The following is a 14,286-nucleotide window of genomic DNA, read 5'->3' as shown; positions in this document are numbered from 1 at the left end:
AAAAAAGAAAAAACTGTTAATTTATACAATTATAATAATTCTAGAAAGTGTTCTGTGTACCTTTACATTGACAATTTTTTCACCAAAAAGTTAAAATTATAGGCATATGGACTAAAAGGTAACAGTAACATACAAACACGTCTGAAAAGAAACATCTACCAAAACACCTCCAAATGAGTCTTATAAAAGGTCATCAAACATATCATTTTTGCAGACTTGTATCTCCACAAGTAATGATTTATAAAATTCACTAAAGAGATTTTCTTCTTTCAACTCCTCTGTATGTTGATAAATATTGTATTCTAGAATATGAACTTTTATCACTGGCATCTCAAAAAATAAAAAAAAATTATTGCTAAGGTGGCTTTAATTATTTCAACTTCTTCAGAATCCTATTTCTTCAGCAGGATATATCAATATAAGTGAGAGCTACTTTTAAACAAAAGATTACCTCCATGATTTAAAACAGGCCAAGATAGTTGCCAATGACTGCAATGACTTGTGCGCACAAGACAAACCATTGAGATGTAAAAATGTTAAAATTACTAACATTTATTTATACCTTAAAAAAGCAAAATTAAGCTTTATTAACATTTAATAAACAACTTAGTACCAATATCCTCACTCAGATGGGTCACATATCACGATATGTGAGGTGTTCTAAGGGAACAGTGAGAGATATACCACACAGAAGGGTTGAGATTAGTGCCCTCATTCACTGATTTGCTTTCCCCATTATTACAACAAATTGCAGTTTGTTTTCCTGGCTGAGTGGATTTACAGTATTATCTAGGTTTATCTACACTAACCTTTGCAAAATAGGCAAGTGATTTAAAAAGATTTCTGCAAAGAAACTATGGATTGAGGATAACACTAATAATGCGCGAGCACAAATGAACATGAATATGGCAGGGATGTCATTCCTCTTACTCCTCCATTAGCCAAATTACAAAATGAAAATGACAGTACAATGAACTGTAATTAAATAAGACAGAAAATCAATCAAAATCCTTTGAAATTATTCGTAATCTTTGAAAGATGGATCTCAATCCATTATCATTCATGTTTTACCTTGAATTATCAAGATTTTCAAAGATAATAAAGCACATATTCAACTGCTCTCACTCTAAGTATTGCAATTTTATGTACCATTAATAAAAAAAGTTTAACTACTGTCCTTTACCTGTCATACTTTAACTTCTGTTTTTGTGTTTTTATAACGTATGTAACATATCAGTGCAATAGTTTCATGTAAGCAATTTATATGACAGTGTACTACGCTGAGGGTATATACTCAAATGTTTTTACAGAAGTACAATAACAGAAGTACAAAATCAATAAAGCATAAGTGTTGTATAAGCATATTTGTGATTCAACACATTTCTAATTTTCTCCTTTTACATTTTCTACTCAAAGATATCTTCATTTTTCATTTTCTCAAATGAAAAGTTACCTGCCACTGGGAAAAACTATACTTAAGATGTACTGCAGTAAAAATAAAACATTTTAATGAGAAAAAAATGAGAAAGAATTTAAAGAAAATAATTAGCCAGCCTTAAATAAATGAGCCCATATCATATATCAACAGAGAATGAAAAGAAAGAACAGAGATCCATCCACTTAACAAAGGAAAAAAAATCCTTCAAGCAACCACCATCAATACAAAAGTTAATTTCAAGGGAGAAATGAAACAAAATTTTGAAACTAAGTTAAATATCACCATGTACCTGCTTCACTATGTGTTCTCCTTCTGGATGAGGTAGTTGGTCTAGTATTCAGATTTGGTGATGGTTTCTCTTCCTGCCATTCCTGAATAGACTCCTAAGTATTCAACACAGATGCAAAATAAATACTAAGCTTAAGAATACCAGTCAGCTAGAAGTCAAACAATTTCCGGGGCAAATGAATTACTGTAGTAGAAAATGAAAGGTTAAAGCTCACCTTTTGATCACTTCCGATTTCAAGCTGACAGCTGGCTTCATTTGTTGATGTATCTGGACTAGCAAATTCTTAGGAAAAAAATATATAAATTAGGTGTTTAGAAAAGACATTGAATTGGGAAATGCAAAACATGAACCTCTTACAAAGTTGAAATTCTTGTCAAATATGCTCCTAAGAGCTGGCACAAATATATTTCCTTAAAATAGCATTTTCCCCCCGAAAAATTGAGAAATTAAAAATTCGATTAAGATTTTGAGTTAAATTTCAGAGGTTGTATGACCATGGAAAAGTTATTTAACCTCTCTAAACTTGTTTCTTCTACTAAATGGGGATAATAGTATGTAAAGTACCTACCTCACAATGTTGAAAGATTAAATGAGATAATATGAGACACATTTTAAGGGTCAGTCATTATTATTATTAACACACACATGAAGTGAAACAGCCCACTATGTTCGCATAAATTTACATGTTTTTCTTTGAGAAAACAAGAATATTTAAGAACTCAGAAAATAATATCTGAAGACAACAATCTCTATAGCTCCCTACAAAGGCTTTAAAAATTATTAGAGAAATAAAAACAAGAGAAAAATCATTCCAAATACTAAGTTTTTTAATGCATTAACATATTAAATGTATTTTGGTTTGACAGATGAAAAGTTCTAAAATTTATATTACACAGTGTAATAATTATTTTTGAATTCCTGTATTAGGAGACAGTACCACAAATCTCTATTCTGAGTAACTTTCTTTCAGATAATTGAAACGTGAGGACAGATGGATGGCTACTTTATCTACATACAGGCAATACTGGACCTCTCAGCCATGACAGTAATCAGAGGATATGGGGAGAAAGCTCAGGCTGCAAAGAAGAAAAGTTTGGGAAGATGGAAAGCAGTAGAAGCTCTGGTAAAAGGAGATAGGGGCTGCTGGAGATCCAGGTTGCTTCACAGAAAGAACTTGGAGGTAACAGTCAGGTTCTGACTTACAATAAACCAAAGAGAAGATATAACTGTAAACATTTAGGAAATCACTGATTAAGACTCATATAAATTCAAAATGAATTTAGTAGCTCAAATTTTAATTTTAAAGTAAATTTTCTGATATTTTAGAAACAAGATTAGGCCCAAGCATATGTAACCATCAAGTTTGTTTTGAGTGACAATTTTACTGAAGTTTTTCAAAGCTATGTAAGTAAAAAGACTGTGTTATAAGGAAGGAATGAGGTTAACAGATAAAGTAGTATGGTACAGTGAGAAGAGGGCCAGGTTTCAAGTCAGAGGACTTTGGTACACATACTGATTGTGCTATTGTGACCCTAAGTAAGTTATTGCATTTCCTTGGGCCTGAGTTTCCTGTAAAATGAAAGGCATCTACCATGCCTTTGTGGTCCCTTCTGGTTCTAAGCATACAATCCCATGATCACAGCTTCAGTGAGCTTTTGGTGATAGCTTATATCCTCGTAGAAGAAAGTAGTCTTCTTACTTCCTCTATTTCTAAGCCCTATGGAACTGCATAAACAATCTAGGTCTAGACCTAAAAACTAGTCTGCTTTTAAGAATCTGAAACTGAAAGGAACTCCCTATTTTTTTTTTTAAACTTGAATTCTTTTTTATTAGATTTGCATGAAAGTAGGCAAATACAGTGTGACTAGCCTTTTAGATTGCACTCCCATCTTCAGCCAGCATTTCATTCCCACTTATTTAAGATATTGTACAGAAATCTGAAGGCAACTGTCAGATTTCATATTCTTAATCTTGTGTTCATACCCTGAACATAAATAGGAGAATTTGGAGTCAGAACTTAGAAAGGAATATGAGTTTAGTTTGGAGCATATTGAGTTTGAGATGTCAAAAGAACATTTAAATGGAAACATTAATATACAATTTTGTCCTTCAGGTAAAATTGTTACTATTACCTCCTCTCTACTCTATAAGGAGGTTGGATACACTGTAGATTAAAGACAGACACTGAGAAGGCTGGAGATAAACTATTCAGTGGTCTCTTACAGCATAATAACTATTTTCACAAGATCCTCTTAGACAAAAGGTATCTTTACCACTCTAACTGGGACTGGCATATAACCAGAGTGACCCTGACAGCATTTCTCCAAATGAAAAAGCTGATGAACCTGCTTCTTGAGAGCCATGATGATTTGTCAGGGAAATACCTCATAGAGATCTTCGAGTATATGTAGAGATTCCTGTCTCCTAGTTTTTTGATTGGCTGTGTACCTAGGAACTCCCTATTTTACACACAAGAGACTCACACAAATTTCACTGGCCAAAAAACATCGTTGCCCTACAAATTAAGATTGATTTCAAGGTAATTTCCACTCCTTATACAAGACTTAAGGAGTTATGTCTAAATTCTGTTTGTTTCAAGGAACAGGAAATTCCCTCATCTAGAGATGCCATATGCCCAAGGTTTTATTTAACTTCCATAACTTTTTCTGCCAAATATGACAGCACTCGAGGGTAGCACTTCTAACCTACATGTCCTTCTGAGATGAAAAATGAAATTGATAGTTATAAAGCCACCAATAGCTATTTGGAGAGTTCACTGTAGCTTCTATATTATAGCTACAAAGAATCTGGGAGCAAGGACAACACACAGGCAAATATGTATGCAAAAATCGAACCCAGGAAAACTCTAGTTCCAGGCCAGCCCTAATGAAGTGGGCAGATTCAGTCACAAGTAATCCCTGAGCAACTTATAAGTTTCAAAGGCATAGGCAGCATGGCACAACAGAAAGTACACTGAAACTGGAGTCAGGAAGACCTAAATTTAAATCCTGTTTCTGACACTAAGTAGAATGTGGTCATGGGCAATCATTAACCCGTCAGACTTCATGGCCAAAGACAGACCCAGGCACATGCAGAGCTACTGTGAGGTTTAAATGAGATAACAATATTTAAAGTGCTTTTTAATCTCAAGCATTATATAAAGATCTCAATTATTATTATCATCTTTGTATTCTCAGAGCCTCTCCCAATGCCCTTTTCTTTTCACACAGTGTGCTTAATATTTGTTCATTTTAATTGAACATAGAATATGTCTTCTCTTGCAGCTGTGTCTTGGGATGACCTGGGAAGAAGCTTTGGTTTCTTCTAGATAGGAATTTCAGGTAGAGGCTGGGGAGCAGCTATAAGGCAGAAATTCAGGTTTAGTGATTCCGAATTTCTAGTCAGTGCTAAAACCAACCTGATTTCCCGGGAAAATCTTGAATTAACAAGGCTATGCTGAAATAGAACCACACACTGGGGACAGAGAAGCAAGTTATCATTTACTCAGACACAATGATCTATGTGGTACTCTGTTAGTATACCAAAAAGATACATACTTATTCAATGGTCTCATCCAGGACCACTGATTATTATACTATTAACCAGGACATAAAATCCACTTTTCAGTGTTCTAAGTTCTAGCTATATTGATTACCTCTACAAACCAAGGACTTCTAAATTACTCAACTTTCAAAATAAATCAATAATTTCCAACTTAAAGAAGGTCATGGTTAATTTTAAATTTACACATAACTGATTTAGAAGCTGTAAAATACTACATAAAAAAAGTTTCTTTGTACTGTTCCATGAAATTATTCCATCAAATTATTAAAACTACTACTCCACATAATTAATTCTGCATTTAATGAAAACTAGTTATGAAATGCTAGAATGTAAACAATTCAAAAAATACTTTGGAATTCTTTCAAAATCAACTTACCTTGTTGATTGACTACTATCAAGTTTCTAGAAATCATTGCATACAATCTCCTGGTGGGAGTGGGAGAGAGATAAAAAAATATGTCTGTGATGAAACATCTGCATAGTGGTTGAATTCAAATTAATATAATCCAAGATTTAAATAGTTTCAAACGGAATCAACATATTAGGGCCGATAGAGCACGCAAGTGACAGAGTTCAATGCTCTCTTAATAAAGAACTGACCTCTCTTAATTAGTACTAAAGTAAGCCAACAAAGAAGACAATTTTATGAGTCCTAAGGATTTAGAGAACTATATCCTTCTTAGTACTATTTCTTCTCGATTTGTCAAAACAAGGAAAAAAACATAATCTTTCTCACAGAGAAGAATCCAACCTACAAAGGAATTGTATTCATTTCTATTTTATCATTCACATTAGGCTAATCACTTGATGTTCTTGTTTTATTAGTTTAACATCTACAAAAGAACCAAGGATCACTTAAGTAACTAGGCACATGTAAAGAACAGTTGGTGACTACCATGCATGTCATTATTACATATTTTCTAGTTCCCAAAAGAGAAGGAAAATTAGCATTACCAGCTAGTTGCCTGCTAAAATGTTTCTATTTACTTCCATTTTCCTAATGAGTAATTTTCTTGAATGTTCAATCTCCTTCTATATATGAAACTTCTGGTCAGAAATCACTTAAAAATTGAACTGTACACAACAGCAGCTACAGCATCAAACATTACCTAACATGAACATATCAGAAATCATGTACAAACAAGGTAATGAATTTCAACTCTACAAGAAAACACTGGCTCTAAGTTACATTTAGATGTCAAAACAAAAGTTTCACAGCAGCATGTCAAAACGGGAAATAGGCATTTTCAAAAGTAGTTGAGATGTAAGCTATTTACAGACTTAGTGATCAGTAACCTGTTATGGTACAGACGGGATAATGCATTTGGAGAAAACAAAAATGCAGAGCTGAAGAATTAAATTTCAAGAGTTTTCATAAGAATACAAGTTTCTAAGACTATCTCATGACGTTTAGCATGACATATAATTATAGAAAATCTTTCACTAAACAAAGATGATCCTACAGGTTAAAAAAAGACACAAACCTGAAGTCATAACGGGATTTCTAAACGAAGTCAACAGAAACAGCTTACCTATGCTCTTTCACAGAAAAGCTTGGTACCCCAAAGAGATCTCCAAGAAGGTCATCTGAACAATAGACAATGTGCTGTTGCTTTTTATCATATAATTGTTTTGACATAATATACTGGCCAAGGTAGAATAAAACCTGAAATAGAAATGAAATCTATGACTAGAGAGAAATCAATGCCACAATCTGAAATATATATATAGCAAACAGGCTATATAGTATTAGTATCAACCTCTGTACCATATCTACCAGGAAGTTCTCAGGAATAGGTTTGATGCCACCTAACACAGAATTTGAGAAGTGGGAGCAATAGGGCAGCTCTCTAGTCCAAGTTAGAGACAAAAGGAATCCCAACTGTAACATACCCAACAAGCAGTCATTCAGTCTCTGCCTGAAGACCTCCTGGGAGTGGGAGTCTGCCACCTCTCATTCCACCCTGGGAGATCAGTTAGAAACTTTTTCTTAAAGCTTAAGTTTGCCTCTTTGCAATTTCCCCCCCGGTCCCTGGTTCTGCCCTGTGTGGTCCAATGAAACTAAGGACTGTGCCTCCTCCACGTGACAGTGCTTGAACTTCACTGTCACATCCCTCAGGTGGCTTCTTCTGGATAAACACATCCAGTTCTTTCCACCAAACCTCAGCAGTCATGGACTCAAAACTCTTCTTCCTGACTGCCCTCCTCCTGCATACTCTCAAGCTTATCACCATCCTTCTTCAAAAATTACTAAGAATCCAATTCACTAAGTAAGGTCTGACAAGGTTAAGAGTGGTGAGATTTTAATCTTTCTATAAAAACGTGTTTTTCAGAGAACTGTTCCAGAATGATGTGTAGTTAAAGCTGATAGATCTTCTGGATTCATGTCTGTGATACCGCCATCAAAAGTAACTAAATTACAAGAGGTTTCTAAACTACGATGACTTAGCATCTTTCTCCTGTGGTAGTCAGTTTCTGTTCCTTTGCAATCACAAAGCTCGAGAGCCTACGAACACACTACCACGAGACAAATCATCTGCTCACTAACAACAACAGAGAACAACCTCAGGAGATCCCAGAGAGAGGGCAAGTTAAACTCTACCCACATCCAAGGGGGCCTTAAGAGTACAAAAACTGATATTCTCATGAGTCATCAAAACATTCATGTTCTGAGAATTGAATTTTGTTCTGACAAAGATGGCTAAACTAAAAACTTGACCACGGACTTCTAACGTCCCTATCTTCTCACTCCAGTTACCACAGGACAGACATGTCTAAAGAATTCACTGCTTTCCTGGATTCCCACAATTACTTAAATTCCTAAGTATGAGCTCTCCCTCTCCACCTGCAAGGCTATAGCTGTGAATAAACACCCTATGATCCACAGTCTCACTAGCCCAGCTACATTTCTTCCCTCCATGTTTTTTACTTACAGCTGCTGATGCCCCCTCCTCTTATGTAATCTCCTCTCTGTCCTTCTGTTCCTGCTCTTTTACGGTTCTCCTGCCAGTCTAAATAATCTTCCTCAATTTTCTTTGCAGGATCATCACCCACTAACATGATAAAGTCCCCGAAATTCTGTCCTGAGTGCTCCTCTCTTCTCCCTTTGACCCCTTTCAGTCATCTCATAATCTCCCATGGATTCAGTTATCTCTGTGCAGATGACTACAAAATCAACATCATCAGAAATAGTCTCTTGGATTCCATACAACATTTCCAACTGAATGATGTCCAAACATACAGAAGAGAAACTCATCTTTTCTCTACAATCTGTCCTTCATCCAAATTTCTCTTTCCGTTGAGAGCTCCATCCTCCTTACAGTCAGCCAGATTCACAATCTTAGATATCTTTGATTCTCATCACTTTCCTCATCCAATCAGTTGTCAAGTTTTGTCAATTCTACCTCCATAAAGTCTCTTATGTCATTCCCTTCTTTCAGACACACATAGCCAGCACCTTATTTCAGACCCTTATCACCTATTACCTGGACTATTCCAGTAACTTCCTAAATGGTTTCCTTTATTCCAATTTCTCCCCTTTCCAAACCATCCTCCAGGTAACTGCCAAAATAATCTTCCAGCAAAAGTCTAGCCATATCATTCCTGTGCTAAATGCTCCAGGTAGATGAACTCCTCAAACCTGGGAATCAAAACCCTTTCCAGTTCCTACTTCCCCATCTCTCTTCCAGTTAAACTGGTCTAATTCTGGTTCTCTAAACTTAGCTAAAGCCCAGAAGCCTTAGACTCCTTCCAGGTACATCCTAAGTGCCACCTCTTTCTGAAAGCCTTTCCACTTTTCCTAATTACTTTTGCAATTAGTTAATTAAATAGGGTATTTCCAATCTCTCAAAAGAAAGCACTTTCTTCAACATCAAGGATTATTTTCACTGTCTCTGAAACCTCAAAACTTTGCATGTTTAAGAAATGTGCAATGAACTGAAAACTAAAATTCCCTTGGAGGCAGAATATGAAATGGGAAAAAAAAAGTAAAACTCACTTTATTGGTCCCGAACAATACCATTTGACTTGAAGCTTAAAAAGAAGCATGCAGGCTGGAAGTACACACTGCTGAACGATTCCCCTAGTTGGGGAGGTAAAAATGGTAAAGATATTCTATGTTTCTACCCTCTTCTTTCCTCTTCCTAGAGAACAAAAGCTAAGAAGCAACTCTTCACTTCAAAACTGGCCTTGAAGGAAAAGAAGCACCCTAACCCACGCTCAACCAACTGATATGATCATCCTTTCTCTTTGTCAGAGAATAGTGAAACCTATAATAGGCATAGAGTAAAAGGAAAGGCCTCAGCAAAAAAGTCTCATTCCCTCTCTTCTACCCATCAACATCCCAAAAGACATCCTTTTGGACTAAAAAGATCTTTTTTTTTTAAATTAAATTACTCTGGGAAGGAGAATAGTGTAATGATCACATTAGTGCCAAATTACTTTAAATAACATGATGAGAATAAAAATGCTGACTTAGGAAAAGGAAAAGAATTCTAGAGCAGAGGAGGATTTGGGAAGAAGTAAGGCCACAACTTTGCATATAATACCACTGTAGGCAGAGTTGAAATGCTTCCAATATAATGCTTTCTATTTTATTTATAAAGGATAAATCATGAGTTAAAACATAGTTCACATTATACAAAGTGCCTATAGGTAAGCTAGCTCAATAGTACTCCAGGTACATACATTATCTTCTCTGTGACCTCCCTGTCTCTTCCACTTGAAACCTGATGCTAGTATTTTCCACTGAGTAGTAGAATCAGTATATTAAAGTAGTGTTACGCACCTACAAAAAGAGTCAAATTCCTTCTACTATCTCATCTCCCTAGCAGCTGAACAAATTCCTCCACAATGTAACCATTTCACCATGACTGTAAGTTATATTATGCTGAACAAAAAAAATTTAATTGTATTTCATCTCAAAATACAATGTACTTCTTTCATAATTTCTGAATATACCTTACCTCCTTCAATGTGAATGTTTCTTTCTGTGCACCAGCAAACTTCAACAACTTCAAGAGCAATGGTTTTGGTCTAACCTATAAAGTACAAACATCATCTATAACACTTAGAAAATCTTTCTACAACCAAGAGTTTCTTAGTATGTAACCACCTAAAATAATCAAATACATGAAATCATAAAGTGTGGTGTGGCAGTGCTAGATTTGGAATCATAGGGCTCAGGTTCAAAACCTCTTCCTGGGTCTCAGCTTCTTCATCTGTAAAATGAGGGAGTAGGGACTAGATGGCCTCTAAGGTCCCTATCAGTCCTTAATCTACCATCTACCCAAGACTACAGATTACCTACATTTAAGTTTGATCAAGCCACATCATGGACTGTCATGGAAGTCTAAAATAGGCAGGAATGAAAGAATCACAGCATCCAGAATCCTAAGATCTTACAAAACAAGCCTCTTAGTTTTACAGATGAGGAAAAGGAGGTCCAGAGAAGTAAAGCAATCAGTCCTCATAGTTATGAGCCTGTAAGAGTTGGAGCTAGAACCTAGCTCTTCTCCTCCAGATCAATGGTCTTTCCATTACCCTACAATGCTTCCTTAGGGCCTGGGCACTTGACTTCATAGAGGACCAAACCTGGGAAATACAGGACTTAAGCTCAAGTCCCTGCTTTACAAGTTGCTATCAGCTTAGACCTTGGGCATGTCACAACTTCCGTGACTCAGTTTCTTCCTCTGCAAAATGAAAACGTTAGACTAGATGACCTATAAGGTCCTTTCCAGCTACAGAGATATCAGTCTATGTAAACTATTCCACAAGGGTGTGACTTAAACTCCTGCCACTGCCAAGTCAAAAACTTAGCCAAAAAAACAGCCTTGTGGATTTAGTTTAACCTAATGTAATAACCCCCAAAACATAACTTTCACGTGGTTCTTCAAGGCCTCAAATTACTTTTTCAGGACTCCCCTATCTCAAACATTCAGCATGTCAATGTCTACTAGATTGTGAATTATGAGGGCTGAGACCTTCTCTTTTCTATTTTGTATCCCCCACAGCACCTAAGACTCTTGCAAACAGAACGTACTCCACGTCTGTTGAAGAAATATACTTCATACTTCACCAGAAAGTAGTTCTAATTTAAAAAAAAAAAAAAGTTGTTCTAATTCTTACCAACCCTTTGGTTCACGATTAAACAAAGGTACACTCTTCTAAACAGAGAGCTTCTGGGGTTTTTCCACTCAAATACTAACAATTACACTGCTCAATTTATGCAGCTACGATGAGGTAACAGCTTGAGATCCAACCCGAAAAACCTGTACTTATGGAAATAGCTATTCCATGTTCAACTAAAAGGCAAATGTTCATTCCGAAAAAATCAACTTTAAAATAAAATATAAAAACAGAGTAAGTACAAACTTTCGTAAAAAGATATCTGTAATACCTTTTTTTTTTTTACCAGAAACAAAGCACATAATAATAATGATAGAATCATAAACCTCTGAAATTTCCTATCAACTCTTTTTATGCCAGGCGGCCAGTTAGCATTTTAGCTCGTGTCTACTACGTGCAAGAGGCCCTGTACCCTAGGTTCAAGGACCGACTTCTCAGGTAAGGAGGAGACAAAGACTTCTCTTATTCAAAATGTAAACTTAGAAAGAAAAAGTGCTCCCAAAGGTCCTTAATTTCCCTCTAAAGACTCCATAAACCACATCTTGACCAGTCATCCTAACCTGAAAACTTCAAGACTTCTCAGGACAGCTCAGAACAGGACAGAAAGAGAAAGAATAAGACTTAAAGCCTAACTTTCAGCGCCTTCGCTAGATTTAGGGGGGGGGAACCTCACTCTGCTAATGCTCCCGTTAGGAACAAGCCTACACGGTCGGATTGGAACTTCTCTTTTCGGCCTGAGGGGGACAATCGGATCGGGGTCCACTTTACAAGAGGAAAACCCTAGGAAAGCGGGGCTTCGTCACTTGTAGCTGAAACCCCCACGGATGACGGGGCGCAGGGAGGCAGAGCGCTGGGGACAAGCAGACTAACCAGGGTCTCTTGTTCCGAAGCTGGCATGTGTGAGGTGCTTAAGGCACCGTCTGCATCGGAAGACATTCTGGTATTGCACACTTGCCTAAAATCGGGAAAAGAAGCACAGACGACACAAGCGTGAGAAAACCGACGCCATGGCACCCGAGGCCCCAAAGTGGACGAGGCGTGAGAAGAAGCGAGAGACCCGATCAGAGAAGCCCGCGCCCCTCACCTGGGTCAGCACGGGAAGAGCTCGCCGAGGTCCGCCGGAGGACAGCTCCTGAAACCCAGAGGCCGGCAGGTGGCGGCTTCCATACCCGCGGCCCGCGGCCAAGTCGGGCCTTAGCTCCCCAGCACGGCCGCCGCCTGACGGGGCCGAACATGACCACCCCGAAGAGGAAAAGCTCGGTCAAGCCGCGGGCTGGCCCCGACCTCGCCCGACGACTTGCCGAAGAACCGGCCCCGGTTCGCCTGCTCTGCCCCCCACCCCCACGGGGGCCCGCCGGCCCCGACTTCCGGCTACCTTTGTCCCCGGATGCGAAGACCCCCTCCTCAACACCGTCCGCTTCTTCCTTTCCCTTTCCCGCCGGTGGCCGCCGACCCGCCCCTTCGTTCGCCCCCCTCCCTCCTGGTCCGAGGGAGACGTGGCGGAGCCCCAGAAAAGAGGGTCCGCCGGGAGGGCGCCCCTCGACCCCCAGGCCAGGCGAGGCCCCCCGCGGCTCCGGCCTCACCTCCGGCTCCAGAGCTGAGGGGCGCTTCTGGCCGTGCTGGCCACGGCCCGCGCCCCCGGCGGAACGGGGCCCTACCGCCCTGGAAGGGCGGTTTCGGACTCCAGACCCCGCTTCGCGGACCCTGGCCGGGCTCTGGGGGGAGGGGAGAAGGCCCTCGGCGCGCTAAGGCCCCCGAGGGAAGCCCAGAGCGGGCCCGCGCCGAAAACCGCATGGGGTCTTCGGGTGCGCAGCCGGGCCTCGGGAGCGAGCACGCACCCCTCCCCCTCCAAGGGCCCGCGCCGGAAGCCGCAGGGATATCTGCGCGTGCGCACACCTCCCTCAACCCCAAGCTACCTTCTCGAGCGCGGCGGTCCATCCGGGCCTCTGCGCGCGCCGCCGAGCGTTCTACGCGCCTGCGCAGCGGCTGCCGTTCGAAGCCGATCCAATCTCACTCGAGCTTTCTTTTCGCCCTTCACGTGTTTTTGTTGACGCTGCTTCACCTCGTCAGTAGGGCGCCAGGGCAACGAACAGCTCCGGCTTGTGAAGAATTAAAAACAACATGAGCCTCAGTAAGAACGATTTTTTAAACAGCGGAGAGCAAACTCCAGAGTTCCCCAAAGTGTTCCCAGTTTCCTGACCGAAGCTTTATTTAGTCATAAAGTGAGGAGCGGCCCTCAAAATGGGCTTCTTCAGTCAGCTTTTTACCAAAAAAAAATACTAGCACGCTATTTTAAAAGGTACAGAAATCAAAACCTTTTCGGGCTTCTACAGTTTAACGAGCTCCTGGAGATGGCAAAATTAAGGTTGGCCGGGCCTCCTATCGCGACTGTCACGATACCTGGGGCGCCTCTCACGATGCCTGTCGCGACTCAACACCTAGGCGTAACCCTTCCGCCTCAGCGTCCGTCCGCATTTACTGGCGTGGTTCTCAGACCTGTGTGAGCTCGGTCCCAGAGACTGTGGTGGAGGACTTGGGGGGCCCCCTGCGCCCCTGGGATCCCCAATTGATCCCGTCTCCATCGTGCTTGTACCTAGCTCTTGGAGCGTAGTTGTTCCCCCATGGGAGGGTGAGCTTCTTGAGGACAGGAGCTTTTATTTTCCTTTCTTTGTATCTGCGGTGCTTAGCCTAGACGCCGGTATACAAGAGGTGCTTAATAAATGTGTGATGGCTGACCCGACCAAACAGCCACTCTCACTGAGAGAGACTTCTCCCTGCCCTCCCCAACAAGAGCCTGGTGGAGTGAACATGGAAAAAACCAACCCGTAACAAAACAGCACCAAGGGAAAAGGCTGGGTGAGACACCTTC

At 39.8% G+C, this 14,286-nt stretch overlaps 1 protein-coding gene across 5 annotated transcripts in view; it reads right to left on the bottom strand.

Annotated features, from left to right (window-relative positions):
• LOC140516594 (E3 ubiquitin-protein ligase Mdm2-like) overlaps window positions 1-13,113 on the bottom strand; it is a 29,843-nt gene extending 16,730 nt beyond the window's left edge. Inside the window, exons 1-7 of one of the 5 annotated variants that reach the window (XM_072627554.1) lie at window positions 12,502-12,634; window positions 12,288-12,372; window positions 10,256-10,330; window positions 6,824-6,957; window positions 5,668-5,717; window positions 1,942-2,009; window positions 1,728-1,821 (exon numbers count right to left, since the gene is read on the bottom strand). In XM_072627554.1, the coding sequence (XP_072483655.1) occupies window positions 1,728-1,821; window positions 1,942-2,009; window positions 5,668-5,717; window positions 6,824-6,957; window positions 10,256-10,330; window positions 12,288-12,353 (487 nt within the window). In that variant the 5' untranslated portion in view covers window positions 12,354-12,372; window positions 12,502-12,634. Of the gene's footprint in view, window positions 1-1,727; window positions 1,822-1,941; window positions 2,010-5,667; window positions 5,718-6,823; window positions 6,958-10,255; window positions 10,331-12,287; window positions 12,380-12,501; window positions 12,635-13,000 lie in introns of those variants that run through there. The other 4 variants (XM_072627555.1, XM_072627556.1, XM_072627558.1 and 1 more) reach the window with 4 other exon arrangements.
• Between the last annotated feature and the right edge of the window lie 1,173 nt (window positions 13,114-14,286).

This window comes from Notamacropus eugenii, chromosome Y, assembly GCF_028372415.1.
Source record: "Notamacropus eugenii isolate mMacEug1 chromosome Y, mMacEug1.pri_v2, whole genome shotgun sequence".
In the NCBI taxonomy this organism is placed as follows: Eukaryota; Metazoa; Chordata; class Mammalia; order Diprotodontia; family Macropodidae; genus Notamacropus; species Notamacropus eugenii.
This window is presented reverse-complemented; position numbering and strand designations above follow the sequence as displayed.